General features: G+C 41.8%; 1 protein-coding gene across 7 annotated transcripts in view; it reads left to right on the plus strand.

Moving 5' to 3' along the window:
- The window catches only part of mios (missing oocyte, meiosis regulator, homolog (Drosophila)), a 72819-nt gene that overhangs the window by 34029 nt on the left and 21944 nt on the right, over nt 1–16846 (plus strand). For all 7 annotated transcript variants that reach the window (XM_041183670.1, XM_041183673.1, XM_041183675.1 and 4 more), the window contains one exon: nt 16398–16556. In XM_041183670.1, coding sequence (XP_041039604.1) covers nt 16398–16556 — 159 coding nt within the window. The remainder of the gene's footprint in view (nt 1–16397; nt 16557–16846) is intronic.

Below are 16846 nucleotides of genomic sequence, written 5' to 3' on the forward strand. Positions count from 1 at the left end.
CTGCACCTTCCCCATGACAGATGTCAAGCAACTGGCCTATGGTTTTCCTGTTTTCTACCTCCCTCCCTCCCTTGAATAGAGGGGTTATATTTGCTACTTTCCAGTCTGATGGAATCTTTCCAGAATCTGGGGAATTTTGCAAGAGTAACACCAATGCATCTACTACCTCATTAGCCCTTTTTTTTTTTTAGCTCTTTTAAGACCCTAGGATGAAGTCCATTAGGACCTGTAGTCTTGTTAGCCCACAGCTCCATCGGTTTGCTCAGTGTTGCTTCCTTCGTGATTGTAATTTCACCAAGTTCTCCTCTGCTTTCCACCTCCTGATTTACAGCTATTACTGCAATATGTTTTGTACCCTGTGTAGTGAAGACAGAAGCAAAATATTTGTTCATTTCATCCGCCATTTCCTTATTATCTACTATTAACTCCACACTCCATGGAGGACCAACACATACTTTATTTTTTTCCTTTTAAATACCTGCAGAAACTCTTGCTATCCATTTTTACATTTCTAGCTAGCTACCTCTCATTCTAATTTCTTTCTCCTGATTAACCTTTTAGTAATTCTGTACTGCTCTTTATATTCTGACCAATCATCTCACCTGCCACTCATCTTTGTGCAGTTGTATGCTTTTTCCTTAAGTTTGCTGCTTTCTATAACTTCTTTAGTTAACCATGGATGATGGGTCCTCCCCTTAGAATTTTTCTTATAAGAATATTCTTATTTTGTCTTCATACAAATTTTCCTTTACTGTTACTGCCGCACCAAATTGTGAGGACCTATTTGCTTTGCTTTTACTATTGTATATGGAACCACTTGGGTCTATTTGTAGCCTGCTTTTTGAGTTTAACATGCAAGTAAACCTATATCTTTACCAGTTTGATACCTCATTCTAACTTATGCTTGCTGTTGATTCCAGTATTCCTTTTTTCACTTTCCATTGAACTCGAGTCGATCTTAAGAAATAGGAGCTGGAATAAGCCATAAAGGTTCTCGAGCCTATTCCGCCATTCTAAGATCATGGCTAATCTTATGGCTTCAACTCCCCTTTACTACCCAATTTCCAGTTCTCTGGCCCCAACCGCTTCCTCTTCACCATGGACGTCCAATCCCTCTACACCTCCATCCCCCACCAGGATGGTCTGAGGGCCCTTAGCTTCTTCCTCGAACAGAGGCCCGAACAATCCCCATCCACCACTACTCTCCTCCGTCTGGCTGAACTTGTTCTCACACTGAACAATTTCTCCTTCAACTCCTCTCACTTCCTCCAAATAAAAGGTGTGGCTATGGGTACCCGCATGGGCCCCAGCTATGCCTGTCTCTTTATGGGGTATGTGGAACATTCCTTGTTGCAGTCCTACTCCGGCCCCCTTCCACAACTCTTTCTCCGGTACATCGATGATTACTTCGGTGCCGCTTCATGCTCTCGTCAGGACTTGGAAAAATTTATTAATTTTGCTTCCAATCTCCACCCCTCCATCATTTTCACGTGGTCCATCTCTGACACTTCCCTTCCCTTCCTTGACCTCTCTGTCTCAATCTCTGGTGATAGACTGTCCACCAATATCCATTACAAACCCACTGACTCCCACAGCTATCTCGACTACAGCTCCTCACACCCCGCTTCCTGTAAGGACTCCATCCCATTCTCTCAGTTCCTTCGCCTCCGTCGCATCTGTTCCGATGATGCTACATTCAAAAACAGTTCCTCTGACATGTCCTCCTTCTTCCTTAACCGAGGTTTTCCACCCACGGTCGTTGACAGGGCCCTCAACCGTGTCCAGCCCATCTCCCGCGCATCCGCCCTCACGCCTTCTCCTCCCTCCCAGAAACATGATAGGGTCCCCCTTGTCCTCACTTATCACCCCACCAGCCTCCGCATTCAAAGGATCATCCTCCTGCCATTTCCGCCAACTCCAGCATGATGCCACCACCAAACACATCTTCCCTTCACCCCCCTTATCGGCATTCCGTAGGGATCGCTCCCTCCGGGACACCCTGGTCCACTCCTCCATCACCCCCTACTCCTCAACCCCCTCCTATGGCACCACCCCATGCCCACGCAAAAGATGCAACACCTGCCCCTTCACTTCCTCTCTCCTCACTGTCCAAGGACCCAAACACTCCTTTCAAGTGAAGCAGCATTTCACTTGCATTTCCCCCAACTTAGTCTACTGCATTCGTTGCTCCCAATGTGGTCTCCTCTACATTGGAGAGACCAAACGTAAACTGGGCGACCGCTTTGCAGAACACCTGCGGTCTGTCCGCAAGAATGACCCAAACCTCCCTGTCGCTTGCCATTTCAACACTCCACCCTGCTCTCTTGCCCACATGTCTGTCCTTGGCTTGCTGCATTGTTCCAGTGAAGCCCAACGCAAACTGGAGGAACAACACCTCATCTTCCGACTAGGGACTTTACAGCCTTCCGGACTGAATATTGAATTCAACAACTTTAGGTCGTAAGCTCCCTCCCCCATCCCCACCCCCTTTCTGTTTCCCCCTTCCCTTTTTTTTCCAATAAATTATAAAGATTTTCCTTTTCCCACCTATTTCTATTATATAAAAAAAAACCCCCACTAGAGCTATACGTTGAGTGCCCTACCATCCATTCTTAATTAGCACATTCGTTTAGATAATATCACCAACTTTAATTTTAACACCTATGTGTTCTATTGTACTATTGTCGTTGACATCTTTTGATGATCTGCTTCTATCACTGCTTGTTTGTCCCTACAACCACACTCCCCACCACCCCCCCCCTCCACCTCTTTGTCTCTCTATCTCTCCGCCCCCCACACACACACCTTAAACCAGCTTATATTTCAACTCTTTCTTGGACTCGAACGCAAGTTCTGTCGAAGGGTCATGAGGACTCGAAACGTCAACTCTTTTCTTCTCCGCCGATGCTGCCAGACCTGCTGAGTTTTTCCAGGTAATTCTGTTTTTGTTTTGGATTTCCAGCATCCGCAGTTTTTTTGTTTTTAACCCCATATCTCTTGATTCCCCAAGAGTCCAAAAATCTATTTGTCTCAATGTTTAATATATTTTGATGTCTGAGCATCCACAGCCCTCTACAGTGGACAATTCCAAAGATTCACAACTCTCAGTGAAGAAATTCTTCCTCACCTCAGTCTTAAATTATTGACCTCTTATCCTGAAACTAAGCCCTCTAATTCTAGACTCGCCAACCAAGGGTCTATCCTCTCAAGCACCTTCAGAATCTTGTACATTTCAGTGAAAATGCCCTTCATTCTTCTAAAATCCTGGGAGTATAGGCCCCTTCTACTCAATCTCTGATCGTAGTGCAGCTCTCTCATTACAGGGACCAATCTAGTGAGCCTTTGCTGTACTGCCTCTGTCCTTACTTAGATGAGATTAAAACTGTGAAAAATGCTGTGTGTGGTCTCCCCAAAGCCCTATCCAATCATAGCCAGATTTCCTTGCTCTTATACTCCAACCCTCTTGTAATAAAGGTCACCAGGCTGTTTGCGTTCCTAATTGCTAAACCTACATGTTAACTTTGTGTTCCTTTGTATGAGGGCACCCAAGATTCTGTAAACATCAACACGTATAACTTTTGCATCTTTTTTTTTAACAAAGAATTCTGCCTTTCTTTTCCTACCAAAGTGAGTAGCTTCACATTTCAGTCTGTCCCACTTAACATAATGGTAGTGTCATACTAGACAACAGCGAATGCCCTCACTGTGAAGATGGATATAGCTTTGATTTTTCAGGGATTGTGCTGTGGTCAATCCTACCACGACTATCATGGACAACTGATGTGTCTAAACCATGTAATTTACTGAAGATAGGATCAACCAGATTACTCCTTCATCGCTGATGCAGACCCAGTTTAGCAGCTATGCCATTCAGGACTGGTATATAAGCTTTGTTTTCCACTTGTCAAATTATTTCTTCTCCTCCCCACGTGGTTTGCTATTTTTTAAAATATATGTATATCTTCTGAACTAAAAACATGCAATTATATCACATCCTTGATGTAGAATGAATTACTTTATGTACATAATAACCGCTGCACCTCAAACAGAGAATCTATTGCCTACACATCTATATCCCACTGACAACAATGGGATGAATGATCAATTACTTTTGATGGTGTTGTCTGAGAGGAATGTTGACCAAGACACTTAGAACTGTTCTTATTGAATGACAAAACAAAAACAGAATTACCTGGAAAAACTCAGCAGGTCTGGCAGCATCGGCGGAGAAGAAAAGAGTTGACGTTTTTCTTCTCCTCTTTTCTTCTCCGCCGATGCTGCCAGACCTGCTGAGTTTTTCCAGGTAATTCTGTTTTTGTTTTGGATTTCCAGCATCCGCAGTTTTTTGTTTTTATCTTATTGAATGACAAGCTGATTGGCAGCTGGATGGGAAAGCCCCCACTGGAAAGCCACAGCCAGACCACTGGCAATTGGAAAAGATCAAGGGTTGTGGTGGGAACTTGGAGTGCAACAGTGAGGGAGGGAGGGAAAGATTGGGCAAAGTGGAAGGGATGGCATTGGCAGAAGGTTGAGAGGAGGTTTGATAGAGGTATTCAAAACCGTAAGGGGTCTGGACAGAGTAGTTAGAAAAATGTTCCCATTGGTGGAAGGATCAAGAAGCAGAAGGCACAGATTTAAGGTAATTGGCAAAAGAAGCAACAGTGACATGAGGAAAAACTTTTTTATACAGCGAGTAGTTAGGATGCCTCGTCTATTTTTGGAGGCAGGTTCACTCAATCGAGGAATTTAAAAGGGAATTGGATTATTATCTGAAAAGGAAGAATGTGTAGGGTTCTGGGGAGAAGACGGGAGTGGTACTAGGTGAATAGCTCCTTTAAGAGCCAGCACAGACACAATGGGCCAAATGACCACCACCTGTGCTGTAACCATTCTGTTATTCTTATTCATATGGGTGATGTATGCATCGCTGGCAAGGCGAGCATCTGTTGCCATTCCTCAATTGCCCTTGAGCAGGTGGTGGTGATGAGCAGCCACCTTGAACCACTACAGTCCTTGTGATACACCCACTGTGCTGTTAGGGAGGGAATTGCAGGATTTTGACCCAGTGATAGTGAAGGAATGGCAATGTAGTTCCAAGACAGAATGGTGTTTGGTTTGGAGAGGAATTTGCAAGTGGTGATATTCCAGTGTGCCTGCTGCCCTTGTTCTTCTAGGTGGTATAGTTTGCAGGCTTGGAAGGTGCTTTCAAAGGAGCCTTGGTGAATTGCTGTAGTGCATCTTGCAGATGATACACAATACAGACATGGTGACCCTGTGGTTGGGAGGATATAGGGAGCGGAAGGGAAAGTGGAGTTGAAGCCCAAGTTCAGCCATGATCAGACTGAATGGCAGAGCAGGCTCCTTGGGCCGTATGGTCATCTCCTACCCCTATTTCTTATGTTCTTGTATTTTTATGTAAAAACATCCCAAGAATAGCTGGAAATGAAGAGGCTAAAGAGAGGAAGGGACTTAAAAGAATCATGATCACTAGAGAAAAAGTAATGGGAAAACTAATGTGACTCAAGGCTGAAAAGTCTCCTTGACCAGAAACTGAACTGGACTAGCCATATAAATCCTGTGGCTACAAGAGCCTATCAGAGGCTAGGAATCCTGTGATGAGTAACTCACCTCCTGACTGCCCAAAGCCTGTCCACCATCTACAAGGCTCAAGCCAGGAGTGTGATAGAATATTCCCCACTTGGCTGGATGATTGCAGCTCCTGCAATACTCAAGAAGTATCATAATATATTTTATTCATTCATGGGATGTGGGTTTTGCTGGCTAGGGCAGCATATATTGTCCATCCCTAATTGCCATTATTATGGAGGTAGTAGCAGGATTTTTAGAAAATCATAATACAGTTAGCGGGGGAGTCAGAATGGTCTGCATACTCCTAGTCTTAAAAGAAGTGGCTGTGAAGATCATGAAAGCATTGGCTCTAATCTTTCAAAATTCCCTTCAATTCTGGAAACATCCCAATGGATTGGAAAACTGCAAGTGTAACACCTCTCTGAGAAAGGAGGGAGAGAGAAAGCTGAAAACCAAAGCCCAGCTATCCTAACATCTGTCTTTGGAAAGATGCTAGAATCCAATCTTTAAAAATTCATTGATGGGATGTGGGTTTTGCTGGCTGGGCCAGCATTTATTGCCCTTGAGAAGGTAGTGGTGAGCTGCCTCCTTGAACCGCTGCAGTCCATGTGGTGTAGGTATACCCACAGTGCTGTTATGGAGGGAGTTCCAGGATTTAGACCCCAGCGACAGTGAAGGAATGGCGATATATTTCCAAGTCAGGATGGTGAGTGACTTGGAGGGGAACGTCCAGGTGGTGGTGTTCTCATGTATCTGCTCCCCTTGTCCTTCTAGCTGGTAGTGGTTGTGGGTTTGGAAAGTGCTGTTGAAGGAGCTGATGAATTCCTGCAGTGCATCTTGTAGAGGTACACATTGCTGCTACTGTGATTCAGTGGTGGAGGGAGTGAATGTTTGTGGATGTGGTGTCAATCAAACAGGTTGCTTTGTCCTGGTCGGTGTCAAGCTTTGAGTGTTGTGGGAGCTGTACTCATGCAGGCAAGTGAAGAGTATTCCATCATACTCCTGACTTGTGACTTGTGGTCTGGCTCTGGCGGGTCAGGAGGTGAGTTATTTGTTGCGCAATTCTTAGCCTTTGACCTGCTCTTGTAGCCATGGTATTTATATGGCTAGTCCAGTTCAGTTTCTGGTCAGTGGTAACCACCAGGGTGGTGTTATTGGGGATTCAGTGATGGTAATGCCATCGGACATCAAGGGACGATGGTTGGATTCGTTCTTGTTGGAGATGGTCATTGCCCAGCACTTGTGTGGTGTGAATGTTACTTGCCACTTGTCAGCCCAAGCCTGGATATTGTCCAGGTCTTGCTGCATTTGGGCATGGACTGCTTCAGTGTCTGAGGAGTCTCAAATGGTGCTGAACGTTATGCAATCATCAGTGAACATCCCCATTTCTGATCTTATGATGGAAGGAAGGACATTGATGAAGCAGCTGAAGATGGTTGGGCCGAGGACACTGCCCTAGGAACCCCTGCAGTGATGTCTTGGAGCTGAGATGACTGATCTCGAACAACCGCACCCATCATCTTTTGTGCTAGGTATGACTCCAACCAACGGAGAGATTTCCCCCGATTCCCATTGACTCTAGTTTTGCTAGGGCTCCTTGATGCCACACTCTGTCAAACGCTGCCTTGATATCAAGAGCAGTCATTCTCACCTCACCTTGGGAGTTCAGCTCCTTTGTCCATGTTTGAACCAAGGCTGTAAAGAGGTCCGGAGCTGAGTATCTCTGACGGGACGCAAACTGGGCATCAGTGAGCAGGTTGTTGCTAAGCAAGTGTCGCTTGATAGCACTGTCAGTGACCCCTTCCATTACTGATGATCGAGAGTAAACTGATGGGGTGGTAATTGGCCAGGTTGGATTTGTCCTGCTTTTTGTGTACAGGACATACCTGGGCAATTTTCCACATAGCTGGGTAGATGCTAGTGTTGTAGCTGTACTGGAACAACTTGCCTAGGGCTGTGGCAAGTTCTGGAACATATCTTCAGTACTATTGCCGGAATGTTGTCAGGGCCTATAGCCTTTGCAGTATCCAGTGCCTTCAGCTGTTTCTTCATATAACATGGAGTGAATTGAATTGGCTGGAGTCTGGCATCTGTGATGCTGGTGACCTGGTTGGATGTCAAGACATGTCCACATCCTTGTGGCCCTGTAAATTGCATCTCTTGAGGCCAAGGTTCTTCCTAGATCCCCTGCAGTTCAACCTGTTGCTGCAAGGAGGCACTATAGGTGGTCTTGGTAATGCAGAGGTTGTGTACTGGCAGGAGAGACTTGCTATTTGCAATAAGTTAGCCCGCAGCAGTGGGTTGTGCAACTGCACTTTTGTAACATCACCCTGTGGCAAAACCACAGGTAAACCACGTTCTTCTCTACTCTCCATTGAACCAGAGTTGGTCCCCTGGCTTAATGATGTTAAAGTGAGGATAGCACCAGGTTGTCTGGTTAAAGATTATGGTGAAATACAATTCTGTTGATGGATCACAGTGCCTCATTGATGCCCAGTTCTGAGATGCTAAATCTATTCAGAATCTACCCCATTTTGCACTGTGATAGTGCCACACAACACAGTGGAGTGTCTCCTCAGTGTGAAAATTACTTCGTTTTAACAAGGACTATGCTCTGATCACTTTGATCAATACGGTCATGGATAGATGTATCTGCAGCAGGTTGGTGAGGACAAGGTCAGGTAGATTTACAGTGATGGGAGAACGAACAGTGACATGAGAAACATTTTTTATGCAGTTAGGATTGGAATGCACTGCTTGAGACTGTGGTGGAGACAAATACAATTGTGGCTTTCAAAAGGGAATTGTAAAAGTACATGAGAAAATATTCACAGCACAATGGAGAAAGGGTGAGGAAGCAGGACTCCATTTCTTTTACAGAGAACCAGCATAGACTTGACCAGCTAACTGGCCTAATTCTGTGCTGTAACATATCTGATTCTTGGTAGGTTTTTCCCTTGTGCTAGTTCTCTCACTACCTCAGGAATCTTCCCACTTGGCCAGTAGTGTTGCTGCAGAACGACTCTTGGTAATGGACATGAAGTCCACACCCAGAATACATTCTGTGCCTTTGTTACCCTCAGTGTTTCTTCTGACAAGTGTTCAAAACGCATTGATTCACCAGCTGAGTGAGGGTAATGGGTGGTAATCAGCAGGAAGCTTCGCTGCCCATTTTTGACCTGATGCCAGGAGGCTAATGGTATAGCCAGCATTATAAGATATGATTCAGTGAGATGACTGTCAGGCTGTTGCTTGACTAGTCTGTGGACGGCTGTCCTAATTTTGGCACAAGCGCATGATGTTAGTAGAGATGACAACTAAGTGGCTTGCTATGCCATTTGAGAGAGCAGTTAAGAATCAGCCACATTGCCATAGGTCTGGAGTCACATGTAGACAGATTTTCTTTCCTAAAGGATGTTAGTGGATCTCTGAGTTTTGCAACAAGTGGTTATCATTATTGAGACTAGCTTTTTATTCCATATTTATTAATTGAATTTAAACTACCAGCTGACATGATAGGATTTAAACTTGTATTTCTGCAGCATTACTCCAAGTTTCTGGATTCCATTATGGTAACAATGCCACTACGCTACTGTTCGCAATGTTATGAGACTGAATCTTTGTAGTGTGTTTCGTGGAACAGCTTATTGAACACTTTTTTTTGACCGAAATCGGATATCAATACAGTGATCCCTAGTGGGTACAGCACTCCCGATCTTTAAGCAATCGAAACCTACCACCCTCCTTCAGCCCATTTACCCTAACCTTTTGTTTCTTTTTTATCAACCTACTTTGCTATGTTTACTCATGTATGCCATGTGCTTTAATTTTCTAGTAGTTTTCATGTGACAGCTTATCAAATAACTTCTGAAAATCCAAATATGCTAAATTATTTACATTATCCTTTGTTCAAAAACCTCAAGTTGCAAAACATTTTTTGTAAAAATGTCCTTGAACCCAAATATTTCAATGTTGACTATTTTAATCTTGCATTATAGATTCTAGGAGAGAACCCACAATTGTTATTAAACTCATTGGTATCTACCTGTGCAGTTTATCCTTCTGTTTACATGATCAAGGCTATGGCATTAGCTACCCTCTTTCACACAGCACAATTTGCATGTTTAGAGAGGATTGAATAATCATGGCAAGAACCTCTACGGTCTTTTCTCTCTGGCGCATGCCATCAGGATCTGGCTACTTACCTTGAGTTCTGGTATTTTTGTCAGATAGAGCTGCATTTCTATCTGTTTCTATTCTGTCTCCTCCAGTGCACCTGCATTCTTGCTACCACCATCGTTTGTTTTAAAAATAAACAGAGCAGACTGCTTATTAATAACTGCCATTCCTTCAGCCTGCACAATTAGACTTCGTGCTCCATGCATGAATGGAACTCTCTAGCATGAAGATTACTTTCTACTGATCTGTCAATCTGTTTGTTAACTATCCTGTCTAGTTCATTTAGGCCAGGTCCCCTTTTACCTTACTAAATTTTACCTTTTTGTAGTTCACCAACCTGCCTAACCCTTCATTTTTCTGAGTTGTGATAGCTATTTTCCATAATTTCCAAAAATTAAATAGTGATGTTCATTTTCCTGTTAAGAAATTCTGAATGTGTTCCCAATTTGACCGCTTCATTACCTTAATTCCAGTTTACTTTAGGATAGTTAAAATGTTCAAATATTATTGCTTGTTGTTTTTGTAACTTTCTCTGAACTGTCTGCAGATCTCCTCTGTTAGTGACAATTTTTCACAGCCTGTAATGTATACAAAAACATCTTCACATTTTTTAGCTGGGATAGAATCCTTCGCCTACACTGCCACCTCACCCCCTTTTTCCTGTGTCTCTCGAAAATGTTATAACTACAAATGTTAAATTTGAAGTTTTACTCTGGGTAGACTATCTATACAAACAATCAACTACTATATTATGTCCCTCCATTGTTATTAATGCTTACAACTCTTCAGGTTTATTTTGAATGCCTTGCACATTCACGTACATATAACTCGATCCTAAGAAACAATTTTTTTACTTGTTTATAGAACACAAAACAAAAACTGCAACAGGTGAGTAATTAGTACATTGTCAGTTTCTCATTTGCACTCAAACAAGCACAGCCTCCCTTTTTAAGAAAAATTGTGATCATGATTAACTTTAGTGGAATAAATCCATGAAAATTGCCTCTGAGCTTTTTAAAATAATGATGAAAACAGTTGTGCAGCAATTGCTAGAAATGGAAGAAAAATTCAATGTATTTGTGCAATTGACAAGTTCTGATGGATCCTGGAACTTTAGGTTTGTTGCACAATCCAAATTTAGCCTAGTGTCACAGCTCTGGACGTAAACAAAACCAAGCTCAGAGACTGGGAGAGGCCTTTGAGTTAAAAATGCTAAAAGACCATTCAGTAGATTCATTTGATGTTACAAATTATATAAATTTTACATTGAAGAAATTTGCTTAAAATCATATTTTAGGCATTAAAAGCTTAAGGGGGAAAGAATGTGAAATAATCAAAGAATCTTGTTACATTTGTAGGGAACAATTAATATAGCTCCACTCCATGGTTAAATTATGGGCTTGCAGAGGATTGCGTTTTACATAGATAAAAACAAAAAAACTGCAGATGCTGGAAATCCAAAACAAAAACAGAATTACCTGGGAAACCTCAGCAGGTCTGGCATCATAGGCGGAGGAGAAACGTCAGCTCTTTTCTTCTCCGCCGATGCTGCCAGACCTACTGAATTTTTCCACGTAATTCTGTTTTTGTTTTGCATTTTACATAGTTGGTTCCCATCATAACTGGATGTAGGAGTTTCTTTAATGGAAAAAATAATCTAGAAGTGTGATGTAAAGAATCACAACAGGAGGTAACGTTTTGCAGACAAAAGTTTGTGCTGATAAGATTTTTGTAAAGTTAAGATCTGTAGTTAAGTAGCAAAATGGGGCATTTTGGGAACCAAAAGTAGAATTGTACAGAGTGGAGGAGTTTCCCTTCAATGCTGGCCGCGGTGCTACAGTGATGCCACTGGCAAGTGTATGTAATCATGGTTTTACAAGTTTATATAATCAGTTTTATAGTAAAATGTGGACATGGAAATTTATAATGGGGAAGAGTTGACAAAAATGTAACAAATGAGAGGTTTTGAAAACAGGGAATAGATGAGGAATATATTTATTTATTTTTATTTTATAATCAGATCTGCTGTGATGTAGGTTATTGAGTCAGAATTTTTTTAATAAGAACAGGGTGTTATGTCATCCTCAGTAACATCAACACTGGGAGCATCTCTAAGGGCATTGGGAAGGAGATGCAGAATTTGACAATGTTAGAATGGGCTCTTGGGTTCTATTGGTATTTTAAGGGATTTCTAGGGCCTGTGGTCTAGTTTTTAAAGGGAACATCTGGGAATTGTAATGAGTACCACAGAAAGGGGTTTCCAATCATTGGAGAGGCCAGCACCTGGCAGTGAAATTCTTTTTGTCACACTTCTAAATCATATTTTCCCACTTTAGAAGCTCCTATCCCCACACTTCTCATGGGAGCCAGCCAGCTATGTAAACTGCATTCTACTGTAAGTCCATAAATTGACCACTAAGTGGAGCTATGTTACTTCTTCCTACACCACTTAGTAGGTGTAGGGGAAATCATGATCTAGAAACCAAAATAGGACCCAAACTGTCCTTGGTCCCTTTCAGACAACCATAACTCAATACTTGATCCTCAGTGATTTGGAAAAGGCACATAAACTCCCTAACCCTTACATTTCTATCAGCTCCTGTTGATGTGCAGATTGCTGAGAAATTATGAAAATCGCATATGCTGTTGATGCACAGATATATTTTGAAGTTATGTCCAACTTTTGAAGTAAAAATATTCAATCAAACCCCAGGCTTTTGAAACAGGCTAAAGCCTTGTAGGAATTTTTTTATGAAGGCAAGTCCAAAAAGACAATTCATTGGGTAAACTTTAATCATGTTATTGTGAGATAAATAATTATGAATTTTGTTTAACACATAATTGGAATTCAGTTACTAGCAAGAGTGTGATGCTTTTTTTTAGGCTTTTCCTATTATAACACCTTTATGAATGGATGCTAATTATGAATGTTAGAATACAGATTCCAGTTTGTCTATTAAAAATGTTATGTTTGGCAAGTAATTTGATTCCCTATGCTGTAACTGAACACCAAAAGTAACTCAATTTACTGAATGACCCCCAAATAAAGAAATTGCCAACAAAGATTTCACTTTTTGTAACTTTTACTTTAACATGAATCAGGACCAATGCAAGTTAAACATAATTAGCAGGCAAATGATACTTCAAATAAAAAGGTAGATTTCACTTTAAATGGTTGATATAACAAATATGTCTTACACAACACAAGTGTTTCCCTTTGTCATATATGGTGTTACATACATAAACAGTTCCGCAATATGTTGTTCTTTATTAATGCAAGGTAGGTCAGGAGTCCTATCCAACAATAGCTTTCGCCCCAGAGTTTCACGCGTACAGTTATCATCAGGTAAGGCATACGGTTATCATCAGGCAAGGCAGACTTTTATAAACCCTGTCTCCCTTGTGTTGTGACAGTTCGGGTGGTGTAGCTCCCTAGTGTTCCTTCTCAATCAAATGCAAATAGCGCTGCTGTTCAAGGATTGGCCATTCCTGGTAAAACACTCAGCTCTTTAGGATTTCTAAGCCTTCCAGGCTTTTAAACCTTTTTAGCCTGATCGCACATTGCCTCCAAGACCTATGCTAATCATTTTCTGCCTCCAGCTCTTTTTTGTGTCTACCGGCCACACTGCTTCTAGGTCAACGGTCGGCAGGTTATACATACAATAATATTTTTAATATCCATGAAAATTACAATTGATAAACTCATAAGGGATTGAGTTCTTTTCAAGAATTCTTAAATAATTTTAGATTCAAGACATTTTAAAGAATTTATGAATTTTCCTTGCTTGGTCAAAGGTTATGACCAATTCCATCCACAAATTTTAATTTATGTCTTCATAATTTTTGAGAACACCTTCACAGCAACATTTATAATAGGGAATCTTCCTGTGTAAACAGTTGCTGCTCACTTTTGAACTTGGCATTGTTGCCACTTGAATTTTTCCACATTATGGGTATTTTCACCTTTTTAGACATTTCACAGAATTGTTACAGTGCAGAAGGAGGCCATTTGGCCTGTCATGTCTACACTGGTTCTCCTCAAAATGATTTGAAGGATTCTTTATCCTATGAACAGGTCATTTAGTACATGCTTCCCCAATTGTTGCACTTCTCTGAACATTTTCCGTTCGCTCAGTTTTGAAATGGGAATCTAACCAAACCCCACCCATAGGGCAGAATTTTCAGGGACTACCAGATGTGAGAATGGAAAAAGATGCGGCCATTGTTGGCTGGTGTGCCGACTTCCTGATGTGGGCTACTTTTGAGGACGTGGAAGTTTCCAGTTGACCTCCAGGTTCCTGTACAGCTGGGGACCAATTTAGCTACTTGAAGGTGGGCATCCGGCAGTCCCCCCTGTCTGCTTTGGGTGTAAGAGCAGTTACATGCTGCCTTAGAGGGGCGCAGGGGTTCTGCAAGAATTATTTTTTAGTTAAAGTTTTTAAGCTGTTGAGAGAGCACCTCCATGTTGAAGTGCCCTACCTCCTATCACAGCCTGTTGCTCCTTGAACTGGAAGAGCTCTGACTCTCCAGCTTTAAAGGCCTGCTTGCTGTCCTTAATTGGACAGAGAACCTGACTTCATGCCAATTAAGGGCACCCCGTGAAAGTCCCAATTAAGTAACTGTTTCCACTCCCCAGGGTGCGTTCAGGATCAAGATGCAGTCCCAACTTCTGTTTCCCAACACTGTAGGGAAATCCAACCCATACTGTGTGTTTCCTGGTAGTTTACAAAGAACAAAGAAAAGTACAGCACAGGAACAGGCCCTTCGGCCCTCCAAGCCTGCGCCGATCATATTGCCTGTCAACCAAAACTTTTGCACTTCCGGGGTCCGTATCCCTCTATTCCCATCCTATTCATGTATTTGTCAAGCTGCCTCTTAAACACCACTGTCGTACCTGCTTCCACCACCTCCTCTGACAGTGAATTCCAGACACTCACTACCCTCAGCATAAAAAAAACTTGCCCTGCACATCACCTTTATAGTTTTCTCCTCTCACCTTAAATCTATGGCCCCTAGTAATTGACTCTTCCACCCTGGGAAAAAGCTTATGACTATCTACTCTGTCCATGCCACTCATAATTTTGTAAACTTCTATCAAATCGCCCTTCAATCTCCGTCACTCTAATGAGAACAATCCGAGTTTCTCCAACCTCTCCTCATAGCTAATAACCTCCAGACCAGGCAGCATCCTGGTAAACCTCCTCTGCACCCTCTCTAACGCCTCCATATCCTTTTGGTAATGTGGCGACCAGAATTGCATGCAATATTCCAAGTGTGGCCTAACCAAGGTTCTATACAGCTGCAGCATGACTTCCCAACTTTTATACTCAATACCCCTGCCAATGAAGGCAAGCATGCCATATGCCTTCCTGACTACCTTATCCACCTGATTCTGAGATTGCTCAACCTCCAGTTTCATTTCTTGCTGGTGTTGCTGCATACCATCTTGCACACCATAACCCATGATATCTAACCCTGTGACTGCTAGTTTCACCATGACTCCTACACAACTTTTATCCTCTTGCCTTAAGCACCCACACCGTCTTCTCATTTGATTCCTAGGATCTATTTTTCGCAGTGGCTATTGTGATTATTTGAACAATTTTAACTAAGATAACCATTTAGCTCTTTTAACAACTTTATCATCACAAAATCATGGTACTCACTCATTCAGGGATACTGCCTGTGTAACCAGTGAAAATTGGATGGTTTCTGAGAACAAGTTGCTAAGGTGGGAAACGTGAATAAATTTGCCGGTGTCTGATAGGCCTTTAGTTTAGTGATTTATAGGTGTACTGGATTTTCTATATATTTATTCATTTACTGCACATGTCTACACTTAATTCACAGCATTTTATTACCTTACTTTATTAATTTGTTATTGCCTGCTGCTCTATGAATTCAGTGATTTCTTGGTGCCTGCTGCCTATTTGATTCATCAATTGTGTGGCACACCTAACTGCCACCAGTTCGTCAATGACCTTTTGATATCAGCTAGTTGTGATGCATGTGGTTGGTCTTGGTTTCAGCTTTCCTATTCCGATTGTACGGTGTCAAAAAGACTTGTAAAATAGGTTTTTCAAGTTTTCTTGTTTTCTGTGTTATTGCAGCAGCAGTTTCTGTCTTCTATTTTAAAAATATTCTTTGTCTATGTTATCTCAATGTTCCCAGTGTATGAAAAGTGTTTTTAGTGAAACGCCAGGGAAGATTGCCTAATTGCATTTCCATAGCAGGTTCTCATTGTGCTTTGTTGGCATGGGTTCTTCATTATAAAGGCAAATCTGAGGAAGTAAAGTTTATAGATATGAAGTCTGCAAAACTTTTAGTATTGAAATAAGTTTGTGAACTTTATGTTCTTACATTTACAAAACGAACCTGTTCTTTAGATCAACAGAAAATGCTGGAAAAACTCAGCAGATCTAACAGCGTCTGTTGGAGAGAAAAAAAAGCAGTTTTGAGACCTTATGACTCTTCAGAGCTCAAAAGAAGAGTCATACAGACTTGAAACGTTAACTTCTTTTTTCTCTCCACAGATGCTGTTAGACCTGCTGAGTTTTTCCAGCATTTTCTGTTTTGGTTTCAGATTTTCAGCATCTGCAATATTTTGCTTTTATCTTACTGTTCTTTAGATCCTTCGGTATATTGACAAGCTAACTAATGAAATGAAAGAAGCTGGAAACTTGGAGGGAATCCTATTAACAGGCCTGACAAAGGATGGCATTGACCTAATGGAGAGCTATGTGGATAGGACTGGCGATGTACAGACAGCAAGTTTCTGTATGTTGCAGGTAGGCCAAACAAAATCTGTGGCAGTAACCGCTGTTTTATGTTTTATTTTACTTCTGTTGGAGATTTTACATGAGACTTCAGGGAAAAAAAAGTCTTGGTAGATTGTTCAAAATGCTTACTACCATGCAAGGAACTGGAACCAAAGATATAGTTGATGCTGGGGGGTGGTTCAAGGTGCAGGAGAATTGAATTTGAGCACTAGAGATGAGTTACATATCCATTCTTCATCCTTAACTTGTACATGTACAATACCACTATGAAAGGAAGTTTGTCTACCACCAAACTGTTG

The sequence above is a fragment of the Carcharodon carcharias genome, chromosome 3 (assembly GCF_017639515.1).
Source record: "Carcharodon carcharias isolate sCarCar2 chromosome 3, sCarCar2.pri, whole genome shotgun sequence".
NCBI classification, from domain to species: Eukaryota; Metazoa; Chordata; class Chondrichthyes; order Lamniformes; family Lamnidae; genus Carcharodon; species Carcharodon carcharias.